At 42.1% G+C, this 18,559-nt stretch overlaps 1 protein-coding gene across 1 annotated transcript; it reads left to right on the top strand.

Annotated features, from left to right (window-relative positions):
• The first annotated feature begins 1,018 nt into the window (after nt 1-1,018).
• LOC106717041 (pneumococcal serine-rich repeat protein-like) lies at nt 1,019-18,238 on the top strand. The gene is made up of 12 exons (XM_045686162.1): nt 1,019-2,514; nt 3,999-4,148; nt 4,502-4,586; nt 5,667-5,919; nt 7,522-7,670; nt 8,007-8,619; nt 8,837-11,264; nt 12,895-13,042; nt 13,575-13,780; nt 17,325-17,449; nt 17,530-17,769; nt 17,866-18,238. Exons 1-12 carry the CDS (start codon nt 1,474-1,476, stop codon nt 17,936-17,938), a joined length of 5,511 nt encoding a protein of 1,836 aa, XP_045542118.1. The 5' UTR covers nt 1,019-1,473; the 3' UTR covers nt 17,939-18,238.
• The last annotated feature ends 321 nt before the right edge of the window (nt 18,239-18,559 follow it).

Raw genomic sequence — 18,559 nt, 5'->3', positions numbered from 1 at the left:
ATACTGATTTCGATTTAAAACGGAACGCAATCCCGTATACTGTCAGCCGCATTTTTTCAAATGAGTGTATTCAAGTTTTCTAGTACATTAAAAAAAAATGTTTTGGAGTACTGTCAAATTAAAAATATTTTAATTAATGTTAATTGTAAGTTGAATTTATAATATAATAAAAGTAAGTACTTTTTCATAAAAAAGAAAATGTTTTTCATTACTCAATTTATATTAACTTTGTGTGTAAGTTTTAATTGTAAGTTAACATTTTCAACACAGTCTAATAAGGTTAATTTTTGCAATTCTTCCATTGTTTTATTGTTTTATTTATTAATCCAAACTAATTACAAAACTTTAAAATTTTCTGATTAAAATGTAGCTTTGTTTATAAGACGTTAGGCACTCGAGTGGTTTTGACTGATCACGTGATCAAGATACTGCGAGTACCTTACCTCGAAAACGCCAGTGATCACAGTAGAATATGGCGGCGATTTATGACGTCATATATTTCCCTAGGGTACTGCGGCAGTGTACTGGCAGCCCATAACGGAACGAATTTTTCTACAGTGATAGCACTGTGCAGTGCTTGCAGTGCATATCGGAACATACCCTAATTCGATACTTCGTAGACGTCAGTTGTCAAACTAATCATATATAGACACACTATAAGTTTTAGATAAATATGCTTTCATTCATTTTATTGTTCAGCAAAGCTAATTTACGGTGAATTTTTTGGTTCAATCCGTAAAATGGCCCGTATATGTCTGGCGTCACCTATTATAAAAAATACCAAATAGTTTTGTCTATGGTAGAGAGCGAAAGAACCTCTTTAGATATGGATAGGTCGCTGCTACCAATTTTAAAGCGCCTGTCTATGTTACTGACAATTAACTCTATCTCTATTATTAGCTTTAATCGGCACCACCGCCACCAAACGTTACCGCCAGCGACAAAATGGCCAAAACCAAATAAGCACAAAATACCACAGCTTATAGCCTATCAATGCATAGTGTTTAGTGGAAAAAACTTATTTTTGACATCTGTCGTTTTGGTTGAAACAAAAAGCCAAACAAAAAGTTCAAAGATGTCTACGGTTAAATCATCGACGCCAGTGATTAATGGATTTTATTACAAGATATTCCGGTTTTTACTAAAATTTTGTTAATTTTTAGCATTATGTAAATATTACTCTGACTTTTATGTTATTAGAACGAGTGCTCTGTTCCGCCTTTAAATTATTGATTTATTAAGTGAAATACTGTTGAATATATTCTATAGATCTATCGTCGTTTTACATGTGCATTAACGAAATGTCAGAATAGCGTACTGAAGAAAAAAGTAGGTAGTATCAATATGTTTTGGCGATGAATATTAGCATAATTCCGTTTAAAAGCATCAGAAAGTGATGTGATAGCTTTGCGTAATGTGCCGACGGCTGGTGCTGCTGATTTAAGTGTGTGACGGCCGGCGGGCGTATTAAAGATGAACAATCGCACCGGAGGTAATGAAAAGAAGTTTAACATTTCGAGGGAACTCAGTAATCCCAATCAGTCGGAAAAAAAAGAAAGTCCCCTGTGTATTCCATTTGATCATATCTACGCACGTCAAGCCGATAGCGCTGAAAGAAAACCCGTTCGGTCAGAGAGAGCGGAGGATGTCGCAGATGACAAAGTACCAGCAGGCGGTTCTAATGTTAGACATGTAACAAGCAAGTTGTTTACTGCCTACACCCCACATTTCAAAACCTCTGAATGGAGACCTGGGGAACAGGAAAAAAATACCGAGGCTACTTACCAAAGTCCTATAGTTGAAAACAAAACTCCAGGAGGCATAGTTGATATTAAACAAGGAAGTATTGCAGCAAGAAGACCTTTGCACCGAGAGAAAACTGTTCACTTGTCTACTCAGTGCACAGCTGTAGATGACAAAGTTGCGCCCTCTGGCTCTTCCATGGATACTAAAAAGGCAACCAAAAAGTTAATAGCTATTTATGCTTCAAAGAGAAATGCTAGCAGACCCGAGCAACAGGATAAATCAAAAGAGTTCCAGAGCCAATTCATCACTACGGACAACAAAGATTCGGACACAGATAAAGTTAAAAAACTGTCCGAGAGATTAATGGCTGTCTATACCCGTATGAAAAACTCTGAAAAAAAGTCTATGCAACAAGTACCATTAGAATTAGCTGCACAATATATTTTCCCTCCAAGTACAGCATCCCACGTCTCTGGAGCATTCCCTGGTACCGAACAGGCTTCAAAAAACATGGCCGCTTATGACCTGGCAGCTGCGCTGGGAAGACAAGAGCATGGAGTAGATCTGGCTGGCCGGTTCGGCATAGACGGCAGAGGGCCCAATGAGTTTGATGATGTTCACCACATGTCTAATAGTTTTGTGCTGACTAGCCAGTTCAAGCAGCTGCGGGAGCTGCTCGTGTATCACCTCGATCTCATACAGAACTTAAATGAGACTATTACCTCTACTACCAAGTTGTACCAAGACTTAAAAGATGAGAATGATACTGTAAGTAAATTGTTCCTTATTGTTTCCTATTCTTCTATTACTACTTATTTACATATACAGTCAATCCCGGTTCAGCGAGAGTCATTGTCCGGTCCTGAACGAATACCTCCATAAGTGAGAAATTCGGGCGAGAGAAAAATCTCTGTAAGCGAGAAAATATTGTTGGTCCCTTGGACACTCACTTATCCAGGTTCTACTGTATAATATAATTTGAGGCAAACTACGCATTATCACACATTAGAATTGTGTAAACTAAAATTAATACATTTATTAATATTTATATAATTTGTATTGTAGATGTGCTTTGTATTCCTGTTTTAAGAACCTTTCTTTATAAAATTTGATAATTTGATAATTTTTAGATCACAAATATAATCTATTTGGGTCCAAAAATATTAATAAGTTATACAAAGTAATGTATACTTCAATGAATAGGTGACAATATTATTTATTGTCCTATTAATATGTTAGCACAACAAAGTTCAGCAAACAGTCAGGTTTCTGGTTTATGATTTCCATTGTCCATTGTCCATTCCAAATAAAAAGTCAAAACAACAAAAACTTATACACAACACTTATATTCTCTTTAAAGATAAAAAAGGCTATTTGAAAGGGAAATTTTGCAGTTCAGCAAACACTGTGTTAATCATCACCCTGTTGATATTACCATTGCTGTAAATTAGCTCTGAGAAAAGGTCTAATAAGGTACAGAATCTTAAGGTATATGATATGGTGTGGGGTTCATTATGATATTTGACATTTTTACTGATATGATATTGTAAAGTAGTGGTAGATGTGTTGTTGTGTCAGTTTGTATTGCTGGTGTCATTTCTATACAGACATATCCATTTCAAGAACAATTGGCAGATGATGTAATTTATCAATTGTATTCTTTCTTTCCTTTCTTTTAATTTTTCTCCAATTTATACAAATAAAGTTATCTTGTAATTCGTATTAGAAAAAAGAAGCAATTTTTTTCACAAACAGGTTGTTCAGAAATGTACAAAAATATTTTCTATAGCAAATTGCTATTAGTCATTACTAATGATTTTAGAATTTTGATCTGTTAGTTGGGTTGTCTTTGAGTGTTACATGACAATTTACCTTTCTGAAGTCATAAGTTCAAGGCATGTAAGTTTATAATTACATTTTGAAGTAGCATTGCCTGCCACTTCGTTATTCCAAAACAATTAAAAAAAGCCTAAGTTACTCCCGTACACCTGATCTACCTTCCAGCAAGAGTGCAATCAATATAGATTTCAGAGATTACCAGGAACAAACACAGACTTGCGGATAGACACACAATCCAAAGGTTTAAAAAATTTGATTTTTGTTATTAGATAATATACTTAAAGAGAGGCGGTATCCTTGAAGTGTCGGAGATTGTGACACTTCAGCATGGATCAATATACAATATTCGTATTTTTAAGCAGTTTCACTGCAAGCAAATGCTGTTAACATCAACATACTACATGTGCTTTCAGCTCAAGAATGTTATAAAACGAAAAGCGCTGCCTGGCAGTCCCCACTTCGCGCTGAGCCACGCGGCATCGCGCAATGTGGTCACCACCTCTGTTGCAACGTGCACCGCTACCTCCTTACTGGCGCCGTCGAGGCCTCACAACCATAACGAGGTACACTTCTCTCACTCAATTTCACTTTTCCAAAACATTTCTTAGAACTGATTGTGTCTCTATGACCAAATGTAAGTAGATCACTTGATAGTTTACATTCCACATAGGGTATTGTGGTCACTTTGTGAAGGTGGTCACTGCTGGTGGCGTTGAGGTGGCAGGTGGCAGGTGGCAATGTCATTCGGCTACGGCCGAGTGTAGTGTCAGATGTACAATACATTTTGTATGATTCCAAGATTGCTCTAAGAGATTAACTTTATGGTGTATAGGAAATATTAAATTAAACTGTTGTGACATATTTATGTATATAATATTGCCAAATTAATTGAATTCAAATTTCTTCATCATTTCAGATGGGGTTATCGCATCGAGACAATTCAAGCACAAGGAAAATGTTTGGTCCGGTGCGCTCCGAGGTGGCAAGACTCTCCACCTCAGGTAAATAGGTTTACATTTATCAACATCATAGATACTAGTTATTTATTTACAGATTGTTTTGCTAAATGTTTATTTCAGTTTTAACAGATATTTGTTTGTTTCTTTATAAACAATTTAAATATTGTTTTTTTTTTTATTTGATTTTAACTATTGATTGAAATGTAAGCTATGCCACTTGTATGAAGTTTGTGTGAACAACAACAACATCACTACTATTTTTAGGAATGATCATTACTATATTTAAAAAGGTGCAATTTTTTAACTTAATACTATGAGAAGATAGATAATAATTAAATGATGTCGTCCTCCCGCAATGTAATGTTCTTGCGAAAGTTTATGTTACATGCGAAGTTACATGCGTATAATGTTCTGCCAGCGATTATTCTTTATTTTTCTACTGATGTTATGAGAGGTTACATTTCTTGTATTGGAAAATTATCTTGCAATTTTGATACTATTTATTTTCTCTGTCTATTTGCGAAAACTATAAAAAAACACAGTTTTGCAATTAAATAAAAAATAAAGTAAATAATTTATTTAAATTCAAAGTTGTGCTGCATGAATTTGAACGAAGCTATTTGGATAATAGTTTATTTGACATAAAGCAATGCATTTGCTCGCCTCCCACCTCCCACCTCCCACCTCCCACCGCCCGTCACCCGCCTACCGCTACAGCGAATGTACAACTTGTGTATTGCAATCTACAAATAGATTTATACGTGATAATATTGTCTTGAATTATTGCTGCATTATTTGTGTTTTAAAGTTGTTGCTGTGCACTAATTTGTTTTCATATGAAAATGTGTGTTTATTTTTTAATTTAATTGAAATCGCATACATTGCAATGCATAGGAAGACAACGCGACTCCCTCACGTCGCTACCTCACTGTGCGCACGTCGCCTCGGTACAGGACGACCATCGCTCCATTCATTTATTAATACCATTCTCGCGTCTGCCGACCCGAGAATGTTATCGTTCAAAAATTAAATCTAATCATTTGATTCGACGCACAAGTGGTCAATATGAGTAAACACTACAGTGATGAATACAAGTTACCGGTTCTCGTTGTGATTTGCAAGGAGCGCCGTCTGCGAGGAGCTACCTGGCGCAGGCGCGAGGCTCGCACCCGCCGGCCACCTCCACGCTCACCTTGTCGTCCTGTCTCGCCTCGCCCACGCCCACGCCCACGCCCACGCCCACGCCCGCGCCCTCGCCCACGCCCACGGCCACCATCACCTCGCGCCACGCCACCGCCACCGCCACCACCACCGCCACCGTCACCTCCACCTCCGCCTCCGCCTCCACTGCCACCGCTGACGCCGCAGACACAGAGTAAGTCGACTTTCATATTTTTATCACCGGCCTCTTGTTGAACTTGTCTATGTCTATGTAATGATAGTAGAAATCATTGCTATCTCTCAGTGTACTAACACATCTGCATCATTAGAAGGTTTTTGTTATTAAAGGCGAAGAAGCCAAATTTGCGACCGACTATAATCTCTCAGAATTGCGTTGTGTTTCTTTTTCTAAAATGTTAAATAAAATATTGTGTAAAAACCGTAATCTCACCGCATAATATGTTCAGTTCTTTTGCTTCTCAATATTTTCTTTACTGGCGCTACTTTCAGACTAGACCTATAACTATAATATACACATTCTAAATTTTATCTCATCTTGTCACAACACACATCTCTCAGGTCTCATCTCATTTAAGACCATTTAAGATTGGAGAAAAGCCTATATCAGATTACCAAAATTACAGAATAAATGTTCTGTTTTTCCGGCCTGCTAATTTTAAGACAAACTCTGTCCAATCTACCTCGCCAGTCTTCCAACCTGCAGTATTATATATATATATATATATATATATATATATATATATATATATATATATATATATATATATATATATATAAAAATAAATTGTACATTATTTATCGCTTAGTTAATCGTTTATCAATAAAAAAAATAATAATGTACAATTTATTTTTTTAAATGTAGATAAAAATACTTACACATAAAAAAAAGCTTGAAAAACATTTTGAAGTTTCTCAGTTGATAAAAAAAAATTTTTTTCGTGTAAATTTTCTCAAAACTGATAGATTAAATTGAAATTTTTCGATTATTTAATCAAAAACTCTTAAAATCGGTATACATGAAAGTTTGATGATGAATATCTTTTGAACGCTTAATTTAATCGCCAAAACATAAGATACCATTTTTATAGAGCAGTTAATTTGCTACAAAAATTTCTATTGCGCATTCAATAATAGCCATTTCTTGTCGAGTTATAAAATTCATAAACAAAAGTGACATTTGACTTAAAATAATCAATATTAAATCTTCAATATTAGTGAAATGGTGAGGTTTACGGAAAAAACATAAGATACCTTTTTTGTAGAGCATTAAATTTCCTACAAAATTCTTAAAAAAAAATTTTCTGTACGACCAATTAATGATGAGGAATGAATTTTTTTCTATTGGACTGAGAAAAAAATGAAAAACTGCGACGCGGAGGATCTTCCCATTAAAATTAAGAGTTCATATTTGGTGAGAATTTTTTTAAGGTGCCTAGTAACCCATTTTTCCGTATTAATTGTAAAAAAAAAAATAGTTGATTTTTTTGACCCACCCTAATATATATATATACACAGAACATCCGAAATATATTACCTACATGATGGTGATAACTGTATTTTGATCCGATTCCCTGCTTAGCAAAACATTCAAATCCAACAGAGGTCTCGAATAATGACTTTGTTACAAAATATTTATGCCATAAAAATAAAAGACGGGAATCGCTCGCTAAGCATTATTTCACGTCGACCTAAACACATGTGTAACTACAACATGTCGCAATATCGCAGATGTTCACTCGCCTTTCCCCCACCTGTTTATTTGTTAAATTTCATTTGAGTATAAATTGTTGTACAGTTTTGTGACGTCGGCACATTCACACACCGGCCGCAGCCGCAGCCGCAGCCGCAGTCGTCTCGGCCGCTCCCTGAGCCTCAAGCGAGCCTCCAAGCCCGCCGCCGTCTCCCTCTCCCTCTCCCACTCCCACTCCCAACTCACACACACCGGTGAGTCTTATCTAAATATTGTACACATATATAAATTACCTCAAACTATATATCTCTTCCTATGTCAAATTATGTAATCATTGTTTTATAATTGTTTACACTTTGTGAGACTATATCATGAAGTGATTGGAGAAGTGGAGACATTTTTAATCAGTTTAAAACGATCGATATGTATGAAATAATTAAATGAATGTTTCTGGTGACGTTCGTTGCAGATAGAAGACTGCACATTGCATGTCCGTCACATGTCGCATCACAAATATTGACAAAAATGTCAAAGGCGATGCAACATTTTATTCTTTCCACTTTGTAACACCTTTTGAATGTTAATTTCAGGGAAATCGCGCGGAACGAGGACTTTCAGTGCCAATAAGAAGCCAAAAATGATAAGCTCATTCGGCAAAGACGAAGGTGACACCGTTAAGAGGACCAAGAACTTCGGCTCCTTGTCGGACCGTCTGCAGCTCATAGACACGACCCCCACCGGGGAAGATCCGTATCAACTGGGGGAGGCGGACATGAGGGAGCAGTCCCCCATCCCCAAACTGATGCTGCAGAAGACGAGCCTCGGCAGGAGGAAGATATGCTCCGGCACGAGCTTCGCCCCTGGCACAGATATCGGCACAAGCACCGGCTCCGGCGTGGGCCTCGGCTCAGGCACCGGCACGGGCGCAGGCGCAGGCACCGGCACGGGCGCAGGCGCAGGCACCGGCACGGGCGCAGGCTCAGGCACCGGCACGGGCGCAGGCTCAGGCACCGGCACGGGCGCAGGCTCAGGCACCGGCACGGGCGCAGGCTCAGGCACCGGCACGGGCGCAGGCTCAGGCACCGGCACGGGCGCAGGCTCAGGCACCGGCACGGGCGCAGGCGCAGGCGCCCAGAAGAGGACGACCATCTACGATCTGTCCACCTCTGATGCCACTCTCAAGTCGAATCTGAAGTCGAACAGGTTCGTTTGTTTATTAATTTAACGTATTTATAAAAGATTCGTTCTCATTCGTTTCTAAGAATTAACTATCAAATGTCAGGGCAATTGGTAACTTAAAAACGTTACAATATAAATAAAAACCGATCTGTGGTGTATTAGCGAAAAGGCGATCGTTTTGGGACTTACATTACACTTGTACATCGAGAAGTATGACAGAGATGTCGTTTATCGTTTCCAGGTATGCTCTCGACAGTCCCATCAAATATACCAGTATAACGGAGCAGCCGCCGAAGACTCTGATGACGGAGGACCCCGACACGGAGTCGGAGGGCGCGTGGCGCGTCGCCGACGAGCCGCGGACCGGCGCCGACTTCTCCTGCGGCGACGCGTCCGACGAACTCGTCGCTACTGATCCGGCGCTAATGGATTTCCAAAATATCTTCGCCGCTGCCATTCCGAACGCGGACGATACGAAACCGGGCGACGCGGCCGGCGAGGAGAGGCCGACGCCGGCTCCGAAGAAGAGGAGAGGAAGAAAGGGTAGCGGAGATCGGGCGGAGCGGTCGGTCGAGTCCGCACTCGCTCCGAAGAAAAGAAGGGGCAGAAAGTCCAGCGCGACCGCCACCGACTCGTCATCGACGCGACGCGACGCCGCCAGAGACGAGAAGCCCCCGGCTCCGTTACATCCGCTTTGCTCCGTCGTCGCCGCCGACATCTCTAACGCGGGAAACGGGAAAAAGTCCTGTACGACTACATCGTCGTCCGCCATCTTGGACTCCACCGAACTAAACCCCGAGGAGAGCTCTCTGCCGGTGCGACAGAAGAAAAGGGGAAAAAATAGTGTAACATCGGACTATCCGACTATGAATCCGGGTGACTCTAGCTATAAAAACTATTCGTCGACGTCGATCCCGAAGACGAGGAAGGGAGGGAGTGCCGGTGGCGCGTCGGAGGTTCCGGAAGCGCTGCACTCTGCCGAACCCGGTGGTGTACCTCGGTCCTCGGCGACGTCGGCCAAACGAAGCCGAGTGAGGTCACGGAGCAGGAATACGTCTACTACTGATGAATCGAAAGCGGACCTCGGTGACCCGACGACTTCCAAATACGCCGCCTCCGATTACTCATCGCCATTGACCACAAAAAGAAATAGGGGAAGGACCACTAGTGGTACATCAGACCTCCCGGAAGGCTCGTACTCGGCGGAATCCGGCCACACGGCCGAGACCTCGTCGCCGGTACCAAAAAGAAAGAGCGGGAGGCGGCGAAGCAGGAATACATCGATGTCAGAGGAATTGCAACCGGATGCGTACAGAACTGTCAAGCACCGCTCGACTAACTATTCCTCGCCATTGGATTACAAACCGAAAACCGAGTGGCCGTACAGTGGTGCTCTAAGTCTATCGGAAACAATGTATTCAGGTGAACCGAGTACTGTGACGAACACCTCACCTACGACACCTAAAAAGAGAAGGGTAAGGTCCCGGAGTAGGAATACATCCGCTGCCAAAGAATTGCCTGCAGAAGTCTACAGTCCGGTTAAAGATAACTCTAGCAACTATCCCTCATCTCAGGACATAGATCCACGATATGAGTGGACTTATAGTGACGACATTAATTACTCGATTTCGTTTTATTCAAAACGAGCGGAAAACGTCGCCGAGTCCTCGCCGTCGATCCCCAAGAGGAGGAGGGGTCGACCCCGAAGCAGGACCACATCGACAGCCGATGAGATGCCGGCGGACGACCACAACCCTATCCAAAGCGGCTCGGCCGATCTTTCTTCGCCTTTGTATAATGAGGCGTTAATCGCACCATTATACTCGACGGAGTCAGGTGGTGTCGGAAACTCCTCGACATCGGCACCCAAGAGGAGGAGTGGGAGGTCGCGAAGTAGGAACGCTTCGACGAGTGGTGAATCGCCATCGAACTACTCGTTGCCTCTGTATAGTGAGGCGACGGACTCGGCTGCACCGACACAATCTGCGGAATCGAGCATTCCGGAGTCGGCGCCGAAGTCCTCGCGGGCGACGACCAAGATGAGGGGGCGCACGCCAAGTAGGAACACATCGACCACCGGTGATTTGCCAGCGGACGTCTTCGGCCCCGTTGAAAGCTCCACCGTCTATTCCTTGCCCGTGGACACGGAAGTACGAAATGAGTGGCCCTACAGTAGCACTTTGAATCTATCGGAAACACTGTACTCCGCTGAATTGGGCGATGTGACGAGACCCCCGCCTCCGGCACCTAAAAGAGGAAGGGGAAGGCCCCCAAGTAGGAACACGTGCACTACGGAAGAACCACCTCTACAAGGTTACGGGCAGGTTAAAGATGGCTCCAGAAACTATCCCTCGTCTCTGGACACGGATGTAAAAGATGAGTGGACTTATAGTGACGACATTAATTACTCGGTGTCGTTTTATTCAAAACGAACGGGAGACGTCGCCAAGTCCTCGTCGACAACCACCACCACCACCACCAAGAGGAGCAGGGGCCGACCCCGCAGCAGGACCGCGTCGACAAACAATGAAGAGAGCTCGGAGATGGAGTCGTCCGCCATGTCCGCCATGTCCACCATGTCCGCCATGTCCGCCATGTCCACCATGTCCGCCATGTCCGCCACGACCAGGAAGAAGCGGGGCAGGCCCCCCACTGTCGCCACACTACATGTGAGTACTGCTCTCTGCTCAGTCTAGTCGTTACAGTCATACATATTTGGTATACACGACGTGACAAGGTTACGTTGTTCCATTTTGACGAGGTGTCAAATGTGGAACATTTATAATGGTTCATCTAGTTCAGTCATAACTGAATTACAAATGAACCCGTAAAATGCAAAGCTGCAAGCAAGCAAGCTAAAAGCATGTAAAGGGCATTAACTCGTTAATCCGTTAATTAACGAAGTTAACATTTTGCTTAACGGATTAACTTTTAAGTTAACTTCATAAAGTGTTAACGCTTTTGTTAACTTCCGTTAATAGAAGTCCGTTAATCGTTACATTAGAAAGTTGAAAACGTGCTGTCATTTTGTTTAAATTACGCACCACGCCACGCTCGTAAGTTCAACTATGTTGAGCAACTGTCGGCGACTTCGTGAACGAACGAGTTGATAATTGATATATGTGAAGTTCGCGTGCAAGTGTGATGCATCAGAGCGTCCGGGAAAGACGTGACCAACAGGACAAGATCAAAAGAAGGTTCGAAATAGTATATTTCATTACCAGTATATAAAAGCACGAGTATGTAATAGCCCACATTCCGAACGCTTTCGTCCCTGCAATACGCCACTTTTTGACCAACTGTATTAAAAACACTTTTTACTCATGCTTTTTCTTTACCTTTCCAAACTCGTGCGTTCTCTTTCCCAACTGTCAAAATAATGTCTATTAAAAAGAAATAACAAACCAAAAATTTACAAAAAAAATCATTGAAGTTTTTATGATTCCTGCAAATATTTCTAAAAAGAAGCTCCTAATTTGTTACGATTTCGGATTTAATGATTTGATTCAATGAATTAGGTTAGATTTAATTTCATTTCATCTCATTAAATTTCATATCAATAAAAAATCTACTGAAGACTTGGCTGTATGGCCATAGTTCCCTTTGCCTACCCAGAATGGGTGAAGAAAACAAAAAAAAATCTCTGTTTATATTATTTTACGGTTGACGCCATTTTCCAAACATTTTGGTTAGTTGAGTTTATTGTGTTTTTATTATTCTATTACATTGATTCATTTCTTCGCAACTGTATTAAAAATAGTTGTTTAGTACTTGTTGGCGACGTAGTTACCAACGCATGTTACACGTGCCGTCCTTGAACTCGCATCGCCACACGTTTAAGAGTTCAAGGACCGCGCCTCGGGTCGGCAATGTTTATCCTGTGCCGCCACAGCGGGCCGCTAAAGGGCGGGATTCTTTGTAAATCCATTGTCGGTTTACGCCGAAAGACGCGGCGTCGTTTTAACTTCTGCCCGCTAAAGAACGGTGCGGCACAGGGTTACGTTTACTGGAGCCGCGGCGAACTTAGTATAAATAGCTATTGTTACTTATCAAAATTGTCCAATCGTTTGGGAGCAATAAAGGCGTTAGTATCTCCGATCAAGAAGAACTTTCATTTAATACAGTCCACTACAGTACACGTGCGGAACCGTCATTACAAATGTTCCAACTTCGAGAATTTAACGCTTTAACGATTAACGAAATTAACGAATTAACGAAGTTAACTTTTCGATTAACTGTGCCCACCTGTGGTAAAATGTATTATTGTGATATAACTACGGTGCGATGTTCTACTTGCAGGATTACGAGATGAGTCTGATGATGGGGGGTGCAGCAGGGGGAGCGGCCCGTGGTCGCGGGGGTCGCGGGGGGCGCGGCCGTCAGCGTGCGCACTCCACCACCGAGTTGGCACACTTGTATGACACACCTCCTCGCGCCCACGACACGGGTAAGTAACAACGGAAGCCCCGCGCGGCCCCGCACGACGCCGCACGACGCCGCACGACGCCGCGCACACGGAGCGCAGCATTGCGATATGCGTACATTTCATAAATTAAGCGCTAAGCCTACAATTTAAAAGGTCTACATGCTTTTGATATTTTAACAATTTACGCCAAAAAAACGCGACTGATTTTTTTTTTTTTCGTCTACTGCATTTAGGAAACCTTAATGTATACAAAACGGCCGATTTAGGAACACGGTATTGACATGAAATGTGTATATAATCACTCCCCCCGTCCGTTTAATCGTGCTCGTGCCTCCTTTCTCCTTCAACCCCGATACAAAAGAAACAAACGGCCGCCTCTCCGAATGTAGGACGCGAGTTTGTAGACTGGCCGGTCGGCTTGCAATCTGTCGTTGTGTTTGTATCTATCGCCTGCGCATGTTTGTTGTATTCACTTTGTTCCGTGTCGTTCGCTTACTCCCTGTGCCGAGACACACATAGCCTTGTACATACTGACTATGGACGTGGTCGACAGCGCGGCGCGACCGGCCGGCGCCGGCGCCTTGCCTGACGACACGCGAGCCCTACCACACGGAGCTCGGCAACCCCGACCTGCCGTGGACGCTCTCCTCCGGGGACGAGGTGGCGACGCGAGCGCCCCGCGCGCCCCGCACCACCCGCGCCACCACCCGCACCACCCGCACCGGCGCCATCCGCGCCTCCGAGCAATCCCTCATCGAGGTAACGCCCCCATCCACCCCACAAACTATTTAGCGCTCGTGACACGCGACGAGTGCTCCTTTGCTCAGATCGTCCTGCCGCAAAGGGGCGACCCGAGGTCGGCCGAGCGACAGTTTTGTCGCACACGAGACTGCAACCACCCGGCCATTGATACCTCGGTCGCTACACGACACTCGCTCGCGTCCGACATGACCGAGACGAGCCATCAAAATACAACAACTGGATAAAATTGTTTGTGTGGTATGTATGCACGTGCGTCGCTGCGGTAGGAGATAGGAGGTAGGGGGTAGAGAGTGGAATCGACCCCCTAGAAAATATAACAAATACATATAAAAACCACTTTGAATAAAACCATATCAATGGTAGATGCCAATCGGCTGACGACGCCCGTGTATGTATGTATGTATGTATGTATGTATGTAGCAATAGAAGACATGCTAATGTGCTAATAAATTGTAGCTCGTTTCATTAAGCGCTTCGCCTAGTATTTAGAAACAGAATTTCAATAAGGAATATATTCGGAGCTCATTCACATTATTAAAATATAATTATATATACTATAAGTTATTTTACAATATAGAAAATTCTTCTCATTTGTATAACGGCTAATGGTAAAAAGCTGGAATATATTTGTTAAGAATTCTGTACATACAATTACAATGTTCTGTCATAGCTTAGTATATATGTATGTATGTAGTTATTTAGTACGAGGTAGTGAGTAGTTGCGTCACGGAGAGACAGCTGTTTACAAAACACCACCACCCCCACCCCCATCCCCACCTCCCACCACCATCTCCCACCACCATCACCATCACCAATTCAATTTTAAATTATACATTGATGATCAATTAACTTACACGATTTCCATCTCATCATTACCTGTATATACCTATTTTTTTTTTAACAATTTTAATACTACAATCTAGGCATCAAATGAAGGAGTTTGACAAACAGAACAACGTGGTTAAATCAAATACAAAATTAAAAAATTAGTTATGTGGAAGGTAGCTTATGTACGCGGGCATATTATAGCCAACTTTTTTTTATTCTGCACTGAGGAAGTCCGCCATTTTGCAAAAATTGCATTGGTACCGTAGATATATAACCATTAGATACCCAATCTGGAGCACAAAAAACAGCCCAGAAAATAGGCTTTATTTATTTACTTTACTTTACTAACAATGTATGGACTTATAATGGTCTGAATTAAATGATTTTTTTTATTTTTTTTTATTTATAAGACAAATTGTGTAAAACCACTTTCTTAAGTTTATTTGTTATTTCTTAATTTTTGATAAAGTTTTAAAAAAGTAGTAGTCGTGACATTTTTAAAACATAAATAAATCTTACTAATAATATAAATGTGAAAGTTTCGATGGATGGATGTTAGTCAGCAAAACACTTGGGCTACTTATTATTATTATTATTTTTTAATTCCTCACGGACAGAGTCGCGAGTGACAGCTAGTCATTATTAAGAAACAAAATACAACAGTGTGTTTCTTAAAACAGACAATAATTGATATTTTAACAAATATTGTATGTAGTATGTTTTACTTTTATTTTTGACATTTCTTCATTACAAAATTGTTTTTCGATTATACGTCATACATGTATGGAATTATCCATCCATAGGTTTTACAATGTTATGTTTAATGGACTCATTAAAATCTTTGTGCAGGTAGAGGTGGACCTCGATGTCTATCGTTTATCCCAAAGTGTGTTCCGCTATTTTCAATGGATCTCAGATTTTCGATTGAAAATTTTCGCGTGCATTCGAAATATTGTTATTAAAGTGGTAATATTTTTTATTGAAAAGCCTAATAATTGGGCTTCCTTCCTTACCGTTGTCATATATCAAAAATATTAAACACTAGCTGTGCCCGCGACTTCGTCTGCGCGAATACTGCCTTCGGCTGGTATTTTTAATGACTTAGGATACTTATTCATTGGCAGTTGGTACATGCCCTCTACTTAACCTCGTGCCGCCGAACAAAATAAATATATGTGCTATTTATATTGAATACAGGATGTTATAAAACACAATATCAATACCATCACGAGTCGAATAAGATCATTCCTCGGAGAAGTTGAACTGCCATTTGGCAGGAGATAAACTGCCTTTTGTTTACTGGAAATAGCACTAAGTACATTACATATACCACACATATACCACACATATACCACACATATACCACACATATACCACACATATACCACACATATACCACACATATACCACACATATACCACACATATACCACACATATACCACACATATACCACACATATACCACACATATACCACACATATACCACACATATACCACACATATACCACACATATACCACACATATACCACACATATACCACACATATACCACACATATACCACACATATACCACACATATACCACACATATACCACACATATACCACACATATACCACACATATACCACACATATACCACACATATACCACACATATACCACACATATACCACACATATACCACACATATACCACACATATACCACACATATACCACACATATACCACACATATACCACACATATACCACACATATACCACACATATACCACACATATACCACACATATACCACACATATACCACACATATACCACACATATACCACACATATACCACACATATACCACACATATACCACACATATACCACACATATACCACACATATACCACACATATACCACACATATACCACACATATACCACACATATACCACACATATACCACACATATACCACACATATACCACACATATACCACACATATACCACACATATACCACACATATACCACACATATACCACACATATACCACACATATACCACACATATACCACACATATACCACACATATACCACACATATACAAAAACATTTTATTTTATATATACACAGTATTCTGAGGATTGTAGTTATAGCAACGATTTTTGTCAAATTATACACAAAAAAATAAAAAAAAATATTAAGTAATTTTATAATGCAGTTCATAAATTATTTTTAACAAAAAATTACTTTAGTTAGTTGTACGAGCTCGTTTTCTGCAACTCCACGGCTGGTGCGTATTTTGCGTGTGAGCAGGACCTGGATTCATTCCAGCCAAAAAAAATACTTTTTTTTATTTTAAATCCCTAGAATGACGTATAAACACTTTGACAGATTACAGCCCACACTTGGCGGCGGCGCCGAATATATTTTATATAACTTTATGATAACATTAAGTTTAGTAAAATTTTTCAATTTCGCTACTCGTTAGCGGATACATTTTGGTTTCCTTCTTGCGTAAGTTTTGTAGGTCGCGTTAACATTAATAAAAGTAGAAAACACGTGTTAAGAAATGGCAAGCGTGTGACATGTAGTAACAGTGTGACACGACTCGCCCTCGATACTGGTCCGTGTCACGGTCATAGGAGACTACATGCACGAACAGCAGCGACAAGTTCTTTGTGCTACGTAAGGTTTAGCTGTAAATGTAAAGAGCCGCGCGTGCGCAGGTGCCCCGGTGGCGGGAGAAGCCGTACCAGAGCCTGACGTCGGCGGAGGGCGCAGAGCCCCTGGATGACCGGGAGCGGGAGCGGCGCCATAGGAAGCTGGAGGCCGAGGAGAAGAGGCAGCAGAGGTGAGCAGAGCGCCGCTCGCCCGCACCGCGGCGGCGGGCGGCGCTCTCACGTGTGCGTGTTGTGTGTGTGCGGTGTGCAGGTGGTACGTGCGGCGGCTGCGCGAGGAGCGGCACACGGAGCACCTGCGGCGGCGCGAGCGCGCGCGCGGCGGCGCCCCGGGGGCCGGCCGCGCGCCCCCCGCGCCCCCCGCACCCCCCGCGCCCCCCGCACCCCCCGCCTCGCTGCTGCACCCGGCGCCGCACGACGCCCTCTACATCGAGCTCACCGATCGCCTTCCCGTCGCCGCCTTCGGGGAGCCGCTGCCCGACCTGCCGCCCAAGTCAGTATCGCCCACCGAGTCACCACAACATGTACCTCACGACATGGCGTGGAACTATATATATATATAATGATATGTCGTTCTTTCCGATTTCAGACCCTTCATGCTGAAATGGATGAAAATATCGAAAGCGCTGAAGCGGCTGAAGAGATCTCAAACGTTGCAGTAGAAGGCGGCGGCGGCGGCGGCGGCTAGTGGTCGTACGGGCGCAGTGCAGTGCCGGGATCACCTGGAACCTCTCGGACCTCAGTGAGGAAGGAGTGTCGTATTGTGTGTGCTGATGCTGGACACGCGGCTGCTCCTCTCCGCTTTACGGACGTCTTATACGACTACACTTTTAGGAGAAGAAGTATATTTCGTTGACTTACTGCGTGACTGGAGTGCGTGCGCAATGTAAGATATGACCTGCACACGTACTGCTGCAGACCGCAGCGCTATCACTCGAATCCTTTATATTTCCCCACCTCAGCCTCGGTCTAGAGTCGGGGGGGGTGGGGGTCGTTTATACATCAGCTTTATTTTTTACTATATTTTTTTATTTCTGTTTTGTTACTTTTTCCAATTTTAAAAATAAATATTAGAATAAGAGAAAGAGATGATATTCCAGATGTTGATAATTTGTGTACCTACAGTCCGGCCGCAAGTCAACGTGAACGAGCACCAACAACAATATTTTCTGATCCACAAATGATATGGAGACTAAAGCTTTCAATGTGGACATTCTTTTTTTTTACTTTTTTTTCTACTTTTCAACATAGTTTTGATTACGATATAATTAAATGAACGTTAT

The sequence above is a fragment of the Papilio machaon genome, chromosome Z, assembly GCF_912999745.1.
Source record: "Papilio machaon chromosome Z, ilPapMach1.1, whole genome shotgun sequence".
NCBI classification, from domain to species: domain Eukaryota; kingdom Metazoa; phylum Arthropoda; class Insecta; order Lepidoptera; family Papilionidae; genus Papilio; species Papilio machaon.
Note: the sequence above shows the minus strand (reverse complement) of the source record. Positions and strands in the feature narration are given on the sequence as shown.